At 39.6% G+C, this 21,745-nt stretch overlaps 1 protein-coding gene across 1 annotated transcript in view; it reads left to right on the forward strand.

The window, feature by feature from the left end:
* The window catches only part of HIT1 (Membrane trafficking VPS53 family protein), a 361,304-nt gene that overhangs the window by 19,591 nt on the left and 319,968 nt on the right, over positions 1-21,745 (forward strand). The window contains exons 4-5 of the mRNA XM_089448976.1: positions 19,259-19,315; positions 19,513-19,663. Of these exons, the coding sequence (XP_089305102.1) occupies positions 19,259-19,315; positions 19,513-19,663 (208 nt within the window). The remainder of the gene's footprint in view (positions 1-19,258; positions 19,316-19,512; positions 19,664-21,745) is intronic.

Below are 21,745 nucleotides of genomic sequence, written 5' to 3' on the forward strand. Positions count from 1 at the left end.
ACCATGCTTGCTGCTGTACCATGTGCCTTCTGCCATGTCACAGTTGCTGTCTCACTTTGCCTTGCCATACCTTGCAACTGTCCCATATGTCTTAGCATACATGGCTGCTGTCCATGTGTCTTAGCAGCACCATGTCACCTTGCTGTCCCATGCATGTTAGCAACACTATGTCACCTTGCTGTCCCATGCATGTTAGCAGCACTATGTCCTTTGTTGTCCTATTAGTACTGTTGTCCCAACATAGTTGCTATACCTTGCTGCTGTCCTATGTGACTTTGCAGCGCTATGTAGCCTGTTGTCCATGCATCTTGCCAACACCATGTAGCCTAGTTGTATATTTACTTTGTTGCACTAGTTTGCAGCACCATGTAACCTTGCTGCCATGTGTTGTTTCACCACACTGCACTACTACACTGCATCACTGGATAGGGCATCACCCTACAACCCTTATCTTCCATACAAATCAGCAAAGCAGCCTTCTAAACACTGTGGTTCTCCAAGGGGATAACCCTCCATACCTACGCCCATGTGTTGTTTCACCACACTGCGCTACTACACTGCTTCACTGGATAGGGCATCACCCTACAACCCTTATCTTCCATACAAATCAGCAAGGCAACCTTCTAAAGATTGCCGTTTTCCAAGGGGATAACCCTGCATACCTACGCTATTTCTTTAGGCCTTGTTTGATTGCGGTTAAGGCTACGCTGTCCCTTCAGCTCCTTCATATTGCGGCTAAGGTCACGCTGTCCCTTCAGCCCCTTTACATTGTCTAGGGCAGCCTCCACGCTGTTCCTTTGACCCCTTATATTGCGGCTATGACTTCGCTATCCACACAACTATTCCTCGGCCTAATCTGCCCAGCATTATGCACTTGGAACAACCCTTACTTACCACGCTGTCACCTACAACAAACCCTCACTGCAGCCCATAAACTTGACTGCGTTAGGGCTGAATTAGATCAGCGTTTAGGGCTGGATTAGACCAGCGTTTAGGGCAGCCTTTAGGTCTGTGTTAGGGCACCCTTTAGTCTGCGTCTAGGGCTGCCTTCCATCTGTGTCTAGGGCAACCTCTTTTCCTCCAACGTCTAGGGCTTCCACTCCTAGATTTCTCTTCCACTAAAACCCAAGACAAGTGGAGAGAGAAATCAAGATAGAAGTGTGTGTGAGAAATGACTCTCAAGTCATCTCCTTTTATACTAAAACGTTGAGCACATGTGGGGTTTATTTGGTTGCTAGCCGACCTTGACGAATTGTCTTATAACACAAATAAATTCATAACTCCATGAATACTTATCAAAATCGGATGATCTTTAGATCAATCCTACACCTCTCAATGAGAGGGATCCAAGAAAAATATCAGCTGCTATAAATAAGATGACCCACATGGAGTTTGGCCCTAGTTTCCAATTTTAACAACTTGGCACCGAGCATGGTGGCATATGGCTTCAAAAGTTGCTAGTGGCACTGTTTGTTCAAGGGATAGAGTTGACCATCATTCACTATGACAATTAAAGTTGCATCAAGCTATCTGAGAATCCAGTATTTCATGATTGGTCAAAATATATCGACACACGATACCATTTCATTAGAGATTGTGTACAACGTGGATCAATTCGTCTATAATATGTGCCTGCAGATCAACAGGTGGCAGACATTCTGGCGAAGGCCTTGATAAAAGGAAAGTTTGTTTTCTTTAGGGACAAGTTGAGTGTTGTGGAGAACACCTTCCTTGCTAAGAGGGGGTGTGAAGTGTTGTAGCTTAGACAAGTGTTCTAGCCTTGAGAGGTGTCACTGGGGCTAGGAACACAAAGAAATGAATTGTCTCCAAGCCCATGTAATTTTTCCCAAGTTTCACTTCGGGAAAATGTCTTAATTAAGTCAAATAATGATTTTTAAATATTTCCTAAGTTAAAACTTAAGAAAACTGGTTAATTAATTGGCATTAGTTGAGATAAGGTTGATTTTCCTCTAGAAGCTTCTTGAAAGTTTCTAAGATGATCTTAGCCATTGATTGGGACAAGATAACTTCTAATCTTGGTTGTTCATTTGTGAATGAGAGATTATAAAGGGAAATCGATGGGCAACATTAGTGCACATCTAGTCGGGTGAGTTTTATGTAAGACACCGGGAGGGTTTCAACAACAGTAATTGAGGAGATATCCGGGCTTATTCTTCATCCGAGAGACTTCCAGCTTCTAAGTTTCAGAGTGAGGTTTTGCTGGCAGCCAGGCTAAAATATTCTATAGAGAAGGCAATGCAAGTTGTCGGATAGCTGCATGAGTTGCTAGAGGCCATGCGAGTTGCTGGAAGGGCAGTATGGGTTGCTATAAGGCAGTGCCAGTGCTAGGAAAGGCCAAGCGATTTGCAGTAGGGTTGTGTGGGTTTTCCTAGTCGATTTGATTAGCTAGAGTGAAGATCGATTTTGCCAGTGTGAGGCAAGCGGTAAATGTAATTTCTCATTAGTAGATTTGTTGAAGTTTTAATAGTAAAACCCTCATCTTGAAAACTGTTTTTCCCCATCTTGGGGTTTTTCCAGGTGCATTTGTCCAAAAATATTTGTGTCATTTGTGTGATTGGTTTCTCGTATGTTCCACTGCATTTAATTTGGTGAATGGTGTTGTTTATGCTTTTTAATCATTACTTTCAGTTGAAAATTTAATTTTGCGGTGTATAAGTAATCAAAATAATGTACTGGGTTAATAACACGTTTTGGGTAGTGGAAATTTCACAGTGTGCACGATTGGCGGTGTAAGGTAAGAGTTTGTTTGTGTGTGAAGATTCAACTGTTTCATTTCTTCAAGAAAACATTATATAGAGAGTGGCTTTGTGTTACTGGTCTGCCTGATGGGAAACCAAACCAGTAACACAAATTCAAAGTCTTAAGATTACATAGCCTTTGCTTGACCATAGCTTCAAAATATACAAAAGGACTGGAAAAACTGAGACAAATCATAGGCACACAGGCCCATCCTGACTTGGGTAAAATTACAAAAATGGGATGTGCCTGAGCTGTCTAATAAAGTCATACTTAGACATCTAGAAGAAAAGATGAGCTGTCACCCTTGGTTGCAAATTGACTAAGCCATTTATACATGTGAGAGACCACAAAATACTTGGAGTCAGTCTCATTGGGCCAGAGTATTCCTATCGAGCGGACTCTGTTGCAAACCGTTCCTCTCCTGTTGGTGTGCAGTCGATGGATGTTTTAGAGGCATCAACGAATGGACTCCTTCGTCAAGACTTTCTGACTCCAAACTGGCTGAACGTTCAATTGATTGTCAGCTGAGTTGCTTGGTCACCTATGTTGAGGAAACTCTGCCATTCTGAGCGTGGCTCACCACAGGACCTTGCAAATGGAGCCTCGACCTTCCACGACCTTTGACCATCCTACCACGCCATTCTTTAAGCCGACACCAGGTGAAATCCTTAGAGTGACTTCAAGTTGATTGACTACTGGTTGCTGATAGAAATGTTGCAGGGCCCCCAAAGAATTGAGAGCGAGAGAGGAACAACCCATTAGAGTGCAATTGGACACAAGGGAGAATACCATTACAAAATTGCGAATGGAATCGGGTCTTAGAGCGTTGTTCCTGGTAGAAATCTTAAGGGTAGCTTCCCAATCTAGAGATCCTAGACACCGCTTTCCCTTAATAGACTAGGATCTTACGACCTTCGACATACTGTAAGAGTGTAGGAGAGCCTTTGTGTTAGCTGAATTAACAATTGCAGGTGGACGGGCTGTGTCACACCCCAAAGAATGCATGGAAAGACAATTGAAGGAAGAGGATTTATGGCAAAGTGAAGTGCAATCCCAAGACGCCATAGCTGTGAGACCCAGTGCATACTTATGGTCAACCCATAGGAAGTGTGCATAATTTTAGAGATGATGAGTGGCATGGCCAACTTTTATATGCATAGCGAGCCCTACGATTAAGGTGGTCACGCTGGTGTGCTTTTGCAGAGAACTAAGGAAGGTTTGCTCGGAGGCCTGACAACGTCTGTTGCTAGGCATGCGAAAGAGCATTTACTATCATAATTCAGAGCTGTCAGAATGCAACCAACCTGATGATACTCACATGCCGGATTTAATGTTCGCTGCACCTAAGAAATTGGTATATGGTATTTTTGACGATACCTATGCTCATGGCAGGCTAGGTGGCTTGTCATTCTGAATTGTTTGTTGCTATGCATGACACCACGTGGAGTGATCACTTGTTGTGGGGGAGGTGTAAGGTAAGAGTTAACTTAGTGTAATGGTCATATTATTATGTATCATACTTAGCACTTTTAAGTTGGGAGTCTCCAATAAGTCAATGTGACTTAAGTTCTCAATTAGTCTCTAATAAAGCAAACTGACTTAAGTTTTCGGTTAAGCCACGTGTCAAGTAGATAAATAAGGTTAAGGCATGTATATGTTACTTAGCATCCAAGTTGTCTTTTAAGTTTTTAACACAATGATAAGTGGTTGCACCAGTGATAGTCTGTCTCGTGAGACATATCTTTGCTTGTGTACCTCGTTATTACACATCGAATAATATCAACTCACCTCTCTCTCTCTCTCTCTCTTTCTGCTAACTTATTTTGCAGATGTGTGTAATTTAATATGGTATGAAAGACAAGGTACAACATTAGCACATGGAATGTTAAAACTCGACACCGGGGTATTTGAGAAGGCACAAAGAGGGATTAAATCAGTGATGATAATATCGGCATCGCCAAAATATCGGCGAGGTTCCAGAAAACATATTTTCGGCAATATTGACGAAAATATCGGCAAATATAAAAAATGCATAATATATTCATTTTTTTTCTTCAGATTTTTAAACATATAAAGTAATAACAACATGAAATAAACACATTGACACATAAATATGAAGAAAGCATTGATATATATGATGTAGTGGATGTAAAATAAAAATGATACATCAAAGGCGATACCAAATCCTTCTAATCCCTGATAATTGTCCAATCAAGGACTCAAATGTGGAGAACCAATACAAAATAACATCACATATATAAAAGTAACTCATCATCATGAGTTATAAACTTATATGTAGCAAAACAAATAAAACTAGCAGCTATCTATTTAAGACCAGTGCCCTCTCTCTAACAACTATCTTTCTGTCTTTTTCAGCAATTGCTTCAAGAGCTTTTTGTATAACCTTCGCACTAGAAACCGTACAAGGTATTACATCATGTGTAGGGAGTCTAGCCAGATGGTATTTCAATTGTGTAACCCCTCCTGACATCTTGGTTCCACACAATTTGCATGATAGATATGCCTGATTTGCCCCACCATCAAGCTCCCCATACTCCCAAAATGGGTCCAAGGCTTTTGGCATATTTGTAGTGAACTAATTCAAACCTAGGGCACAAAAAAAACAAAAAATTGGCATTAAACCCCCCAACACAAAAAAATAAGTAATAACCACCTCATTTAAAAAAAATTACTACATTATTTGCAATGTGAATGAAAAATGGCAATAAGAGGGTGCATAAGAAAGTTGAAAAAAAATGAAGCTTGCTGTCCAAATATGGAGAAAACCCTTGCATTGGCTCATGGGCATGAAAATCATAGCAAATGGAAAAAAAACAAAGAAACAAAATGTTGGTAGGCAAAGAGGCAAGCAAGCATAACCCTAAATCTATGAAAAAATCATTAACATAGGGGTTTTTAAGAACATACCTGTTAATGGAAGAAATGAAGTTTGTCTCACTATTCTTCAATCTTTGATCCACAAAAAATTCTTAGTTGGTGGTGATAATGGTTGTTTGATCCTCAATCCCTCCTTGACAACCACCACAAAGCTCTTCCCCTTCCTTCTCCAACACTCAGAAACCGAAATGAGGAAAAAAAAGGCAAATTTCCCTTTTCTAGCCGCGGCCCAGCCAGCCTGGCAATATTTGGCCGAGATATTGGCGATATCTCGGAAATATATTTTAAATATTGCGATATTTCGGCTCGCTGAAAATATCGCAATAATTTCGATATTCGGCGATATATCGTCGATATTATGATCACTGGATTAAATCATTGCGGGCACGTAGCATGGGTGTGGCTAGGGCTTGTGGCATGCAAAAGGGAAGTGTGTGAGGTAGCGAATTACTTAGGTAGGTGGAGTAGCTGCACAAAAGACAAAATGAAAACATGAGAGAAATGCATACTTTATTATTTTACATATTAAGAGTTTGATGTATTGATTACTTAGGAAGATGAAAGGTTTAGTTAAAAGATGTTTACACGATTGACAGACTTAAAAATGAGATTAAATTTAAATTTAAATTTAGGTGTGAATAAAAGAATTGGTTTGGTTGATGGTGTTTGATGGCACCTCTGTGATGTCTTGTTTTGATGGCCAGGGCCATACAAAATCTTTGATAGAGAAGCGGGTCAAATGGCGAGATGCCAGGCAACAACGAGGATGAAGTGGCAGTCTTGGTGTTGGGATTGATCAGGGAAAACTTCTTTAGACAAAAATTATTAAATAAAGTAACAAAACATGAGGATAAATGAGAGCAACAAAAAGCAGATTGGGTTGTTGATGGAAGGGAATGATTTGGGTAGACAGAATGGGTGTTGTGACAAATAGAAACAACACAAGATTACTACTCATGTTTAGAGGCAAAATCAAGCATTCAACCCAAAGAGATGGGAACCACTACTATAGGAGTGTCTTTAGCATTGAGGGACTGGACAACAAATAAATGGCAACAAAGCTTGTGGATAAAAACAATTCCAAACCAAGAAAACATGATGTTTTTTTGGCTGTTGGTCTGATGGTTGTGTGTTTGATAGCATGAAAGCTACAAGAAGTTTGTAGAGGGATTGATGGCTTGGTAGGTGACTACGGGATGTACATGAAATTGGTGGCTTGGCAGCTCTAATAGGTCATGTTGGAGAAGGTTTGCAGATGAATTTACTTAATGGTAAATTAGTAGTGTGATGTTTGACAAATTTTGGAGGCTGGGAAAACTATCTAACAACCAATGCAACATACACAATTTGACAATTAGACAAGCAAAATTCAAAGAACTTTTGGGTGCTATGAAAGATAATAACACAACCTGATAGGGATTGCAACAACCATTGAGTGTAGCAGGCACCATTTTGATAGTCAAATTGGGGAAACTTAAAGAATTTTCAAGTGGCCTAAGTGAAATTAAAAGTGTTGGATTGTGTAGCTTGGACTTGCATAATGGCTTCATGTCATAACATGTGGAAGATTTCCTCTCTAGATGATAAATTTTGGAAAGTGATTTTATCAAGTACCTTTTGTATTTAATGATTAAAAGTGACTTTATTACAAAGTTGAGTCACTTAAGTGATTTAAGTGATCTCAATGAGAGAATCATAGTGCCCAAACTCATGGAAATGGAAGCACTTGATCTTACTTAGATCCTTATTCCTGCCCTTCTCATTGAACCTGACCTCTCCTTGGTCCTTCTTGCCCTTAGCCTTGCTACTCTTGCCTGTCAGGGCAAAATTCTCCTCGTCCTCTGTCATAACTGATCTTACTTCTATTGTTCCTCTCTAGAACTCTTCCTGTATGGAGTCAGACCAAAACGTTTCCCAATTTGGGAGTTCTCTCTCCCACTAACAACATCCTGGAACCCTTTCCATGTCTTGTGAAGTTCAAGTAAGGCAAAACTCACAAGATCTTGATTAGATACAACCATGCCCACACCACCTAGTTGATCTCATACTTGAGTGAACCTTGACAAATATGGGACGATGGGCTCATCCTTGCTCATCCAAATACTCCTCAACTTCTCCTTAAGAGCAAGCTCACTGGTACCACTGGTACTTTGATACAACTTTAGGATTGTATCATACATCTCATACGCTATCTTCTTCTCATGGATATGAGGCACTATATGATCTTTGACCCCTTCTAGAATGATCCTCCTTGCCTTTATATCATTATTATTATGCTGGGCCAATTGTTAGGCATCTTGTGGTGGTGGGATAGCCTGCTTCACAAATTCTCCCACACAATTATCTTCCAACACTATCATAATACTCCCTTTCCAATCTAAGAAGTTCGATGACAGTGATTTGCTCTCAACCCTTGGTAAGCCATCCTGCTTCCCCTGAGAGTTCTCTAAAACTTGCCCACTAACAACGTGTAATCCTTCACAAAAGACCGTAGTTAGGGCTTTGGAGGTTGCCTAGTTCACTGCTTCTTTAGTTCGTTAAAGTCTCCAAAATTTTGGGCTTGAATATTTCTGCCATTGCTAACACTCTTGTTGTCCTTCACAAGTTTTTCTCTCTAGCCACAATTGGGCACCTACTAACAACCCTCCACTTGTACTTAAGATGCCACCAAAATTGTCCAAACTAGACTCTGTCCACTAGTAGAACAACATCAACAAAAGGAGACAAACATACCTTATTTTTGCTCCCTTTGTCCTTGGCAACTGTGCACTTTTTCTGAGCTCTGGCAAACTTGGTTAGGGCACACATCAACCCTAACTCACTGCTGTTACCTTCTGTGTTTACCCTCCAAAACAGGCCTAAACTGCTCACTCTTCCTTCTGGTGTATGCAACGTAGGTTGGATTGACTCTTAGGCTTCTCTACCTCCTCCAAAACATAGATCCGAACCTAGTGTCACCTCTGAAACGTATGCAGCCTAGACCAAAACTATAACACAAATTAGATGTCTTCCAAACATGCCTAGATCTCACCTCAAATACTCGGCCTCCTGCCTAGGGAACTCGATCCTCCAAACAATCTAGAAAGGTCACCAAATTTTGCTCCTTTCCACCGCCGGGGGAGTCCTTCAAGTCTGCGGCCACTTCAAAGATCTTCCTTGATGTGTTTTTCACTTTGGATGTGCTATCTTTATTCTGATCCAGGCTCTGATACCATGTAGAAAATCCACAAAATTCTAATTTGCTAACATGAGCAATCTGAAATATAACTTTTTCTCAAATAAACACAAAATTTCTCTACTAGATGTAGCAAAATAGGAGCAAAAATAAAAACACAATTACACAATTCAACAACACAAAATTGTCTAGGGAACCCAACTGGGAAAATCATCTGCTTGTTATTGGGAATTCTATTGAAGAAGGTTGAACAATGGATCTTTTAGAATACAATAAAGTTTCATTAGAGAACAACCATGTTCTCTCTGTTTACACTAAAATTGAAACACCCTTGCTTGCACCTTGATCCCTACTTCCTAACCCAAGGAACTCGTCCTTCTTCAAACTCCCACAAGCCTCACCTAGGCTCATTCTCTGTCTCACAAGATCCACACACAAACTCGTGCTTCCTATTGCTTGATCTCAACAACTTGTGCTCACCAAAACAATGATTAATCTTGTGCCTTTGCTCCTTTTAAAGCAATTCGAATGGCTAAAATTAGTGAGTTTCTAATTAACGAAAGTGCTTTTGTGTTTGATGAGTTAGCATGAGTTGACTACTCATGCAACTCGTCCTATTTCAAGTCAACCACTTGAAAATCAATCACTCGTGCTTTTCCTCATTCAACTCACACTAGAAGATCAAAACTCGACCTTCAACTTCAACACATTAGTTAACTGCCTCATGCACTCCTAATTTTTAGGAACTCGACCATGCACAAAAAGGACTTGACTTTGAGTCCTTAAATTAAGGCACAAATCAAGGAATCACTTTCTCACTACTCTTTTCAACGATTGGCCATTGGTATTGGCACCATATATCCACATCCTTTAGTCAGGGTTTGAAATCTTGGCCCTAGAGGTTGATGCAATTGAAAGAATGATAAACACATACCAAGCCACAATTGAAAGAAAATGTAAGATGCAGAAGATGACCGAGACATAGTACATGGGAAACATGATCCTAAGGCTGTTCCAACAAAGATTGATGAAGATGAGTTTGCCATGAGTGCCCATGCATCTCCAGGAGGGAAATGGGGCGATATTGAACTGTAGTTGGGAGGACTACATGTGGGCAGGATCCTTGAGGAGTCCACCTCTTGGATCAAATCCTTTGCTACGGGAGCCCGAGATTCAGCAGTAGCGAGACAGATTTAGTGTCAGATGATGCAGTGGATTGTTTGGAGGACAGATGTAGTAGCCTGAGACTAGAGATTGATTAGCGCAGAGCAAGGTTGGCAGCAGTACATATTACAGATGGCACAGAGTAGAAGTCAGCAACAACGTAGAAGATTCAGAGGGTTAGAGACTAGTAGCAGTCAGATTCCAACATTCATGGTATTATGCTAAACACAGTTAAGTTCAGTAATTTTGGATGCTTTTCAATTGCTTCTCTCAGCAACTGAGTTGCAATACAAATGCAGTGTTAGCAGTGGCAGTGCTAGCAGCATAGCAGATGCAACATTTGAGAAGGAGTTGTAGTACAGATGCAATAGTGGCAGTGGCAATGTCATGGGTAGCAGTACAGTTGCAGCAGCAGCGTAGTGTTGGTGGCAACAACAATGCGAAAAGGAGATGATTCAGAAACAGAGCAGCATGCAGTTGGACATTGTTGCTAGAGCACTTTCCTCGCTAAGAGGGAATGTTAGTTTTTGGTAGCATCGGATGTGCTCTAGCCATGAAAATTGGTGGAGAGGTTAAGGCACATGAGTTCTAAAGAATCCAGAAACCGTTTGGTGAAATTCCACCTGCATTGTATTTTATTAAAATAATTAATATTTTTAATGAGGTTCCTAAGTATAAACTTAGGAAAATTAAAGTATTAATGGGTATTAATCAAAATATGGGTGAGAATGATCTAGAAGGCAGATCAAGTCAAGTTTTAATCTTAGCCGTTGATTAGAGACTTAATCTCGGCCGTTGAAGTCTCAACGAGAAAAGTATAAGAAGGAGGCTTGGGGTTCATTTAGAAACACACACAGAGAGAATGAATTGATCTGGAGTTCGATTTCTGGGGCTAGGAAGCTGAGAATTCGAACTGAGTGATCAGTTGCAACAGAGGGGCAGGGATAGTTTGGGAGTACTGACAGAGAGGTGGAGAGAAGCTAGTGGAGGTAGCGCAACAGCCAGGAGGATTGACGCTGGGCCAATCTGGGCCCACGCAGGCTTGACGCAGAGCCAGAAGGGCCAGCGCAGAAGCAGAAGCTGCCCTCCACGCAGAAAGCCGGAACTGCCGGAACAACTGGGAAGGTTGATGCAGGGCTTACACAGGGCCAATGCAGAGATAGTCGGGGTTAGCTAGTTTTGCTGTCGGATCAGTTGGAATTTGCGAGGTGAAGTGAGGTAAAACTCACTCCGTTTTTTGCGCCATTTTATTTTCTCTGTCATTGGATTGCTAGGAGGGCATCCAACATTTGTATTCAGAATTATTGCTTAATAATAGAAAACCCTCAGAGTTGCTGCACCGATTTTCCCGCATTGGGTTTTTCCAGTGACTATTTTGTCCAAAAATAACTGTGTCTTATGTATCTTGTTCTTTGCTCAGTTTCCTGTTTCGTGTAATCAAATTTAAAGTAGTGTAAGCTGCAAAAGTAATTTGCTTCAGTATTCAGAAAATAACTTGATAATGTATATTAAAATCAAGTAGGAGAAGTAAATTCAGTTTTTGCTGCAGTAGGGGTTTCTTGAGGATTAGGAATTTTCACATGTCATTCCCCTTGGGGTTTGGAAACACCTAATAGGTTTGTTTACCTAATCATCCTTAGATAAGTGAAGTAACTTGTTTACAAGGTCTTGATCTAGTTAAACATTTGAAGGTGAGTTTTGTGTGAAGTATTTCTTGTGCCCCTAGCATTATATATGGTCCATTATGATGCTTTAATGGTTTTATTTCCTTAAAGAAGTTGATCTCACTTGATCTTGAGAGGTTTTGTTCAAGTGGTATCACACATGCAACACAAATCCCTTGAGGGACAACTTAACTGCTCTTTAGCACCTTCCAAGGGGTCCTTTGCCTAGTTCTAAGAGCAAATGTGATTTTGTGACCCCAACATTGCCCCTCTAGAGATGAGCGTTGGGGCTTGGGCAACTTCCACATGCTTCTACACCTCTTAATGAGCCTCCAGATGCTGAAATGTTGAGCTTGAAAAGTTGGGTGTTGGACTATTTGATGATGTGTCCAGATGGATCTAGGATGCTCCCATGTTGACCTTGACCCTGTGTGATAGATAATGCCTTGTTCCAGAGCCTAGATGAGGATGGTTGTCACTGAGATGACTTGGAAGGGCTAGCACATCCCTCTTTGATGCCAATGCTTACCTAAGTGGTGCCATACCACTCCTACATGCATGGAGAAGGTGATGTAGGCCTCCTTTTGGATAACGTCATGGTGGAGGAAGTGCCTTTTGGATAACGTCATGGTGGAGGAGGTGCCTTTTGGAGATGTACACATGCACTTTGAGGTTTTCTTGGAATGAGGAGCACTCTTGGACCATTGCCTCACTTACTTGATGCATTATTTCCCTTTGTGGAGGATGACATCATGATGGAGATCATTTTTCTCCCACATGTGTGGATTATATTTGGCATAGTATTATGTTTTAGAGCTATTTCAAGGTCGTCTTATGACCTTTGACCTAGTTGAACACTAAGTAAACTTGTTTTAGGGCTTTTCTTGTAAAATTATGAAAAAATGAATTGGTTACCCTCATATAAATAGAGGGAAGTCACTTTTCATTTATCATCATCATCATTTGTGACACTTCTCCTACTTCAGATGCATACTAGCTCTTGCATTCTCTTATACCTGGTGCAATGTAAATATATGGTGCGAATTGTCCCTTGAGGAGGATTTTGAGGAGGCTTCTTTGGGATAGATTGAAGATATTCTTGTGGAAATTTTGTAAGTTTGTTGTTTACTTTTCCTATGTTTTGAATGATATAATATGTGAATTAGGGTTGCTATGTGTGCCATGTTTAATTGTAATGTTTATCTTGAAACCTTGGTTCCTCATGCTATTTGAAATTGTTTTCTTTGAATCCTTGAAGAGAACTTTGATATGTCAATCTCTTAAACTTAAAATCTCCCATATAAGGAAGTCGGGAGGGTTTGTAAGAAGAGACTCTTGCTCTCTCACCCTCTTCATCAAGACCCTCTTCATTAACTTTTCCTTAAAAGACTCCACTGCCCAAATAAGTCGAGGCACTAGTCTAGTGTTAATTTTCCAATAATATTCTCAACAATTTATTTTATAACTAGAGATCAAATTCACCCTAGTAAATTATTTTTCTTGAAAACTATTGAATATAAAATACATTGGCATTTTAACTTAAATAATTGCAGTGGAAATTTAATAGAAAATCAGTCACAAAACATGGTAGAAAATTGCCCAGCAAATTTTCATTCTCTATTACGCATGACAATTAGGGCTCCCCTAACATGGAAAATGACCCTTAGAGAATACACATAAAATAGAGCACAATAGAACCTAGGTTTTTGGTTGCCTGGAAATTTCGGCTTTTTGAAAAATTTAGCATACTGGAATTTCTCAACCTTGGAAATAAGTTGGTCTCCATCTGTAAATTCAACCTCCTCTTCCTCAATTTGTACAACCCCTTGCGCACTAGAGAAAATCGCCTCTCTCCTCTTCTGCAAACCTTGGCTGGAAATCTTAGCCTCTTCTCTCCACAAACTTGGCCTCCTCAAATCCTTCACCCAAATTCATCTCACTGAATAGCTTTATTTTCTCTTCAGTCTTGAGTCTCTCACTATCTTGAGAAAATTTCTCTCCCAAGCATTCGATGTGTCTTCCTTCTCTCCCTCAGGCTTTTATAATTTTTACTAAACCAAATCCCTAACCCTAATATCTCAAGTGATGAGTGGCTAGGATTAGATCCTAAGCTTCACTTGAGATCAACAATAGAGATTAGTTTTAATTCACTAAATTGAATTAAATTCTTTTTTCATTAAAAACCTTAGCTTAATAACCTCCTCTCCCTTAGGTTTCTTTTTTGATTTTCATTAAGCCAACCCTAATCTCTTAAGTGATGAGTGGCTAGGATTAGATCCTAACCCTCACTTGAGATCAATGGCAAAGATTAGATCTAATTCACTAAAATGAATTAAATTAATTTTTCATTAGAAATCTTAGCTTAATAGCCAACATTAATTAATTAATGTGCCTTTTCTACGTTAAACATAGGACAAAAAACATAAAAGTCGCTTGCTCAACATCAACAAGTACTTAAAGAGGCTTTTGACATCTTCTGCATGCTTGGACCCTTGCCTATGCAAGAGCACCTCTTTGAGCCATCAACTTTAGAAGTTGCAAGAAATTTGCTACTGCTAATGGAATTGAATTGAAATGAAGAGACACAATTTTTTTCTACTATTCTGTGGAAAGGAAAACACATGCAATAACTTGCAACCATAAAAAACACAAGGAACACAATGATTTTAGAGGGGAACCTAACTGGGAAAAACCCCTCCTTTGTTTGTATTATATTAGATGAGAAAAAAATGATCAATTACAATCACTGCTTCACACATGCACGCCCTGAGCTGTAATTCTGATCTCCTGCTCACCGACTTGCTCTGACCAACACTTAGCCAAAATAGGCCTTTGCCTTCCTCCTAGTTCCTGAGCAATACTTGAGGCAATTCGCTCCTAAAAGATAGGGAAATTCCCTATTTCCTTGCGCAATTCCTAGAGGAATTGATCACCTGCTCAACACAAAACCTGTACACTCAACTAGTATAAAACAATATATAAAATTATGCCTTTTCCCTCCACTCAATTAGGCAATTCGAATTCCATGCATGACTGGGTCTATTTTTAGTAAATTGATCAGTTAACTGAGAGATCAGTGAATTAACAACTGTTATAACTACTCAACTAAACTCGTACTGACTAGATTTTAGCAATCAACCCATGCACAACTCTACTTCTAGCCTACAAACTCGAATTTACTGATTTCACTAGGAGAGAAAGCCATGTCACTATAGCTAATTGCAATCCAAGTCATCCTGCTGATGTGGAAAATCAAATTTCTCCATTTGACTAAGGCACAATTCAAAGGAAGCCTTTTCTTGCTACAATTTCAACATCAACATCAACACTCCCTCCTAGTGGCACCACCCCCAACTTATCCTTGTAGAAGACAAACTTCCTCTTCATTAGAGGCTTGGTGAGAATATCTGCATTTTAGCAATCAACCCATGCACAACTCTACTTCTAGCCTACAAACTTGAATTTACTGATTTAACTAGGAGACAAAGCCATGTCACTCTAGCTAACTGCAATCCAAGTCATCTTGCTGATGTGGAAAATCAAATTTCTCCATTTGACTAAGGCACAATTCAAATGAAGCCTTTTCTTGCTACAATTTCAACATCAACATCAACACTCCCTCTTAGTGGCACCATCCCCAACTTATCCTTGTAGAAGACAAACTTCCCCTTCATTAGAGGCTTGGTGAGAATATCTGCAACCTGCTCATTTGTGGAGATATATTGGAGCTTCACAACTCCCTTCTTGGCACTGTCTTCGATGAAATGATACCTGATCTCTATATGCTTGGAATTTTCATGAAACAATGGATTCTTCAAGAATTCGACGCAACTCTAATTATTGTAGTGACTCACTGTGGGGTCCAACTCTAGACCAAATAACCTTGTGAGCATCTTGCAAAGCCAATTGGTGTCACCCTTCGCCAAACTTACTACCATGTACTCAACCTCTGTTGAACTGAGTGCCACTGAGCTCTGCTTATTGCTAAACCATGAGATCACTGCTGACCCCAAGTTGAAGAAATACACTTAGGTGCTCTTCCTGTTCACTGCACTCCCAACCCAAATTTGAGTCTATGTAGCCCTCCTATTGCACTCCCTCGTAGATATTTGAGCACATGCTTCGTTGCCAACCAATGCACCCTCCTCGTTTCCACCATAAACTGACTTAGGGTGTTACAACAAAGCATATATTTGGCCTAGTGTTGAGTAGATGCGTAAAGGAACCTATTAGCTGCCTTTACAATGTGGCATCCACCAACTTTGACTCAGAAGTATTCAACTTCAAGTTAGCAACCATGGGTGTAGACATAGACTTGCAGTCCACCATCTCGAACCTCCTTAAGATATCAATTGCATATTTTACTTGTCTTAGGAAAATCTCACATGTTTGTTGCCACACCTCCAAACCCAAAAGGTAGCATATCATGCCATTGTCCTTCATCTTGAACTTTGTAACAAGATTTCGCTTGCACATCTCTATGAGCTTCTTTGACCCTGTGAGAAATAGATCATCAACGTACAACACCAAGATGAGTGGATTATCTCCAATGAGTGTAAAATACAAGTTGGGACCCAACCCACTCTTGGTGAAGCCCATGCCTAACAAATACCCATAAATCCTCGAGTACCATGCTCTAGGTGCTTGATTGATTCCATATAGTGTCTTTCAACTAGCATATGTGAGACTCTCTCCCATGCACCTCAAATCCCTGCTGCTGTTCAATGTACACCTCTTCCTTAATAACCCTGTTAAGGAAGGGTATCTTCACATCCACTCCCTCCTTCTGACAAAACTCTTTCGCCATGAACCTAGCATTATGCTTCTCAATATTGCCATTCGCAACATGCTTGATTTTGTAGATCTGCTTGAAGCTAACCACTGATTTCCCCTCTGGCCTAGGTCCAATGCCCCACACATCATTCTTCATGATGGAGGCATACTACTCCACCATGGCATCTCTCTAAACCTGCTTGCCTGCTACCTCCTCATAAGTGCTATGCTTTGAATCAATGATGTCACTCATGAGCACCATATGACTAAGAAACTGTCTTGGTGGTCTGCTATCCTTGAGGGTACTCCTAGGAGCCTCCACATCTGCTAAGCATCTCTTAGTGTCTGCGCAAGCCATCTTGGCCTCCTCTTAATAGAAGTAGGAGCTTCCTACCCCCCTTCCTAATCTAAAGACCGAGTCCTTGTTATTGGTGTTGCTTGTCTCTCCCCAACCTTCAAATTCCTTTTTTCCTTATTCTCTGCCATTGCTGGTAAGGGTTCATGTGACTCCTTAAAGGCTCAACTCTCCTCAAACTTAACATCCCCTCTCACCATAGTCATCCCCTGTGACAGAATGTACACATCTTGTATGCCTTTGAAGTATCACTATAACCTTCAAAGGTGCCATTCTATGTTGAGGGCTTTCACTTCATCCTCTTCTCTGAAGGTACATGGATATATATCTGACACTTGAAGATTTGAAAATGACCCACCCTTGATTTCACCCCTGTGAACGCTTCCTCAAGAGTCTTGTCCTCCAAGACCTTGTGAGGAATCATATTTTGAGTGTATACTATTGTGTTGCACACTTCTAAGTTCTACCCAAAGAAACATGGCCGGATCCTAGTCATGGATCATTGCCTTGGCAGTTCTGATAATGGCCTTGTTCTTCCACTTTGCAACCCCATTTTGCTGTGGGTTGTAACTTGTAAGACATTATCAGCTCCTTTATTATTGCCTCCTTGTAGAAATGCTTGATGTCATTAGAGGTATACTCACCCCCATTGTTTGACCTCAGAACTTTGACCTTCCTCATTTGGTTCTCCACAAGAGCTTTAAATTCCTGAAACTAACTGACAATCTCATCTTTGGCCTTCATGAAGTAGATCCAAGTCTTCCTAGAGAAATCGTCAATAATTATCACATAATTGCTATACAGTCCAAGTTGAAGAAGAATGAACAAATACCGATCCAATCAATATCATAACTCAGGAAGATGATAAATCAGTTGAAATAACAACATATTCAGATGTTGCAGTTTAGACAATGAAAAATGCAAGTGAAGATTCTGTAACCAACTCAACAACATCATTACCTGAAGTAAATAAGGAAATTGCCACACACATGATAAGGGGAAATCAAATCACAATAACTCCTTATTGATACCCAAATCATAAAAGCTATCTCAGCCAGTTTGCAAATCCATATCACTCAGACCATAAACAAGTGACTTATATTCCAAAGAATATCGATGTCGAGATAATCCAATCTTGTGATAACAATTCATCTCAAGTTCCCAGTAACCACAAGATTTCACAGAAGATTGATTTAGGATAGTCAGATCCATGCTTAGTTTGATATTTTATTCATCACTTAGAGGATCCTATCATCTTGTATCATCAAAGATGAGAACTCAAAGATTTCCGAAGGTTGCAAATAGATTACAAGACAAAGAAATAGATGACACGCCTTGTCAGCAATAAGCTTTGGAGACAAATCTTTTCTGAAGTGGAAGGCAATGTTATATATATATAATCATAATACTGATTAATTAAATAATAATTAGTATAGAAGAGGTATGTCTCTGAGGACATGGCCATTTATGAAGGGGCACCTGCTTAGGTATATAAGCGGGCTCTCAATTGTAACAATTTCATATGTCTTGTACATTCAAACAAACACACACACACACACACACACATATATATACTGCTTGTATATTTATATATTTCAGATTTTCTGAATATTACGCTGCGTATATGAACCTTGTTCGTTAGAATGCGCTTCAGTCTACTGAGCCACTCGCACTAGAGGAAATTGATTTATCTTGTTGTGACTCTCTCTCTTGAGTTCTTGTATGTCTTCACCTCTTCTTTAGGCTTCTTTCATAATCATCATTAAGCCCGCTAACCCTAATCTCCCTTCTAGAGGATCTCGGAGAGCAATGGTTGAGATTATTTCTAAGTCACTTTATTCTTTATCCTTAGAAAATGACTTAATAGTCCACAATAATTAATTAACTTTAATTATTCTATTTTTCCTAAGTTAGACTTGGGAAAGAAGACATAAATCACTCACTCCAAGCAAGCATCTAAAGAGGCAATAAATCATCTTACATGCTGACACCAAACCTATGTAGAAGACCTTCCAAAGCTACCACAATCTTCAACACAATAGACCATTAGGGATGTTGAACACTTGAGATGTTTTATGGTAGGCCACAATGATACTCAATTTGTGAAAAATAGATCTGAAGAATGACAGAACTTGATGGTCTGAGCCGCAATAACAAGTCAACATGAATAGATGAAAATATTATTAATGATATTCAAACTTACAAGTACCGACAGCCATTCATGTACAGAATAAAATGAAAGTTGAATGAAGGAAACGGGACAATATTTTCTGCAAGACTGCAAGAAAGTATAGTCCCTGAAGATTTAATTCTCTGATACTAGCTGATGAGGTTTTCGGCAACATATTTCCTCACAAGTGAATCCATACGAGGGAATTATTGAGATTATATTCTAGTTCACATGCTCTCTTTTATGTTTCTTCATTTCCAGAAATTTGGGCTTTAATTTGTGGATTCTTTTCCTTGCAGAGCAATTCAGGGTCAAAAGCCAAAGAAGATCTTGCAGCTGCTACACAAGCTATCAAGGTGGGATGTAGCACAATAACACCCGTTCAGAGACGTAAATCTCACTTTCTTTTAGCATTTGCAATAGAAACATCGATTGATATTGCACCTGTGTAGTTATTAGTTTACTGGAACAAACTGTTTATCATTGCAAGCATATGTAAATGGACTTATATGATTGCAGTTGCAAGAACTTACAGCTTTTATTGAATTTGCAGGAACTGATGAATAAGATTAGAGAAATCAAGGTCAAGGCAGAGCAAAGTGAAACTATGGTCCAAGAAATATGTCGTGATATAAAAAAGCTAGATTTTGCAAAGAAACACATCACAACAACAGTCACTGCTCTTCATCGCCTGGCAATGCTCGGTTAGTGGGAAGCTTACTACTTGAGCTTGTTTATCCTGCAGATGGCATGACAAGTAATAGTTTAAACTTTGCAGTTCATTATGCATGTATCACACATGCAGTGAGCTAAAAGAGTATAGCTGCTAACATGACAAACATTTCACCTGGCACAGATCATGGAGAAAATAAGGAAGTACAATTTTGTTAATGCATGTAGGATTTTGCTAAAATTTGTTCTCCATGTGCTATACATTGAGTGTGCCAGAAAAGGATGACTGTGAACATGAAAAACATTTTACTGGCTCAAATCATGGAGAAAAGTTATGAAGTACAATTTCTAGAAACATGCAGCTGTTTCCTAAAACACTAAAACCTTTCAGTAACTTCCACTAAATGAGCTTTGGACGAAAGATTATTTTGTATGCTGACTATCTCGGGCATATGCTATTACCAGGGTTTAGCAGTTTAATTCATTGCTATTTGATCCCAAAGAAGAATTTCTGTTTTTTAATTATTTACTCCACAGCTTTTGCTGGTTGTTCTGGAAGACAGTTAGAGTTGTATCAAATATGGTAAGTCGTGTTACCACATTTACAATGTAGGTGTTTGGTGATTAAGCAAATAATGATAGTCCTATGTTCTGATGTCAAATATTGATAGTTCTAGTGAGTCTTTGTTTTCTGAATCTGCTCTTTTTTACAATGAGTTCTTAGGATGCAATCCTCCACAGAAGCCAGTCATTGACTTCCATTCCTTGGCTGATCTGGATCTCCTATGCTGCATTCCTGCACGTTCCTCAGACCTGACACACTAGAATAAACGTTCTTCCCCATTCACCACTGCGATGCCTCTCTCAATGTCTTGTGCTGCTGTATGGTGTGTTTTTCTCCTCTTCTTAGCATTGCTTTTATAACTTAATAGCTTGGCTGATTTGCAGGTCAAAGGAGGTGACAACAAAGCAACACTTCCTTCTCCAATATGAAGTATACAGCCTTATTAGAAGGGGTTTAGCTCTTGAGAAAGTTGCATGGGAACTAGTATTCCAAGTCAGTCACATGCAAAATGTTAGGATATTTAGATACTTAGAAGTTAGTTAAGTTCAACTTGGTCTAATGTGTCTATTAGGTAAAAGTGTGTTTCTTTAGTATGCATTAGTTGCATTGTAACCTGACGGATACAATATGTTCTAGACATAGAGTGATTTGATGGCTCATGTTCTTGATACTAATGGCTATTGATCCATGGCTTAACACCCAATGTTGATGTTTGTAGCTTAGGTAGGTAATTCTACACAGGCCTAAGGCCTAAGTGTCTAGGCATGCAAAAGTCGCCCAAGATTTCATTAGGACATTTGCTCAAGTGTGAGCAAGTTGCTATTGTAACTTATCCTAAGTTTTAACTTAGGAAAAACGCATAATTATTTTGGCTAATTGAGCTAAGGAAATTGGGGAAAAGTAAAGTAATTGACTTTAGTGACTATGTTTTAATCTTAGTCGTTTATCTTGAGTGAGGGGAGATCTAATCTCGGTTGTCAATCACTTTGGAGATCAGGGTTAGGGATTTAGCTCAATGTGAAGTTATAAAAGCAAGGCTAAGGAGAGGAGAAATACACACCATATAGCGACACTAGCTATTGAGAGGGATTTTTTCAAGTGAGGAGTGTGATACTCAAGTGTTCCAAATCCAAGGAAGTGCATAAGTGCGGCATTGGAGATCCAAATTAGCCAAGGAGTTCGAGGACAGAGCTAGGGCCTGATCTGTTGGATCAGATCCAGGGTATGTTGTAATTGTAATTTTCTTAGATGGGCCATTATCCCAGCACGAGAGCCCGAGTAGGTTATGAGTTATTAATGAGGAGACGTTGATTGGCCAAAATTTGTTTGTGTCACTTGTGATTAAGATTGTTGTAATTTTTCTTCCGCTAGTTGATGTTAAAAATTTAGTTGTGCCTTTATTCAATAGATTTGAAATCTACTAGGTTAATAAAGTTCGGGTGCTAGTATCTAGGAAAATTCAACACTCGTTTGGTCCATGATCTCTATTTAAAGAGCATGGGGGTTCATGGCTGACGATTGATTGTCAGAACTCTATTATTTAATTTTT

The sequence above is a fragment of the Pinus tabuliformis genome, chromosome X (assembly GCF_031772625.1).
Source record: "Pinus tabuliformis cultivar Carrire ecotype Pingquan chromosome X, CPIR1, whole genome shotgun sequence".
Classification (NCBI taxonomy): domain Eukaryota; kingdom Viridiplantae; phylum Streptophyta; class Pinopsida; order Pinales; family Pinaceae; genus Pinus; species Pinus tabuliformis.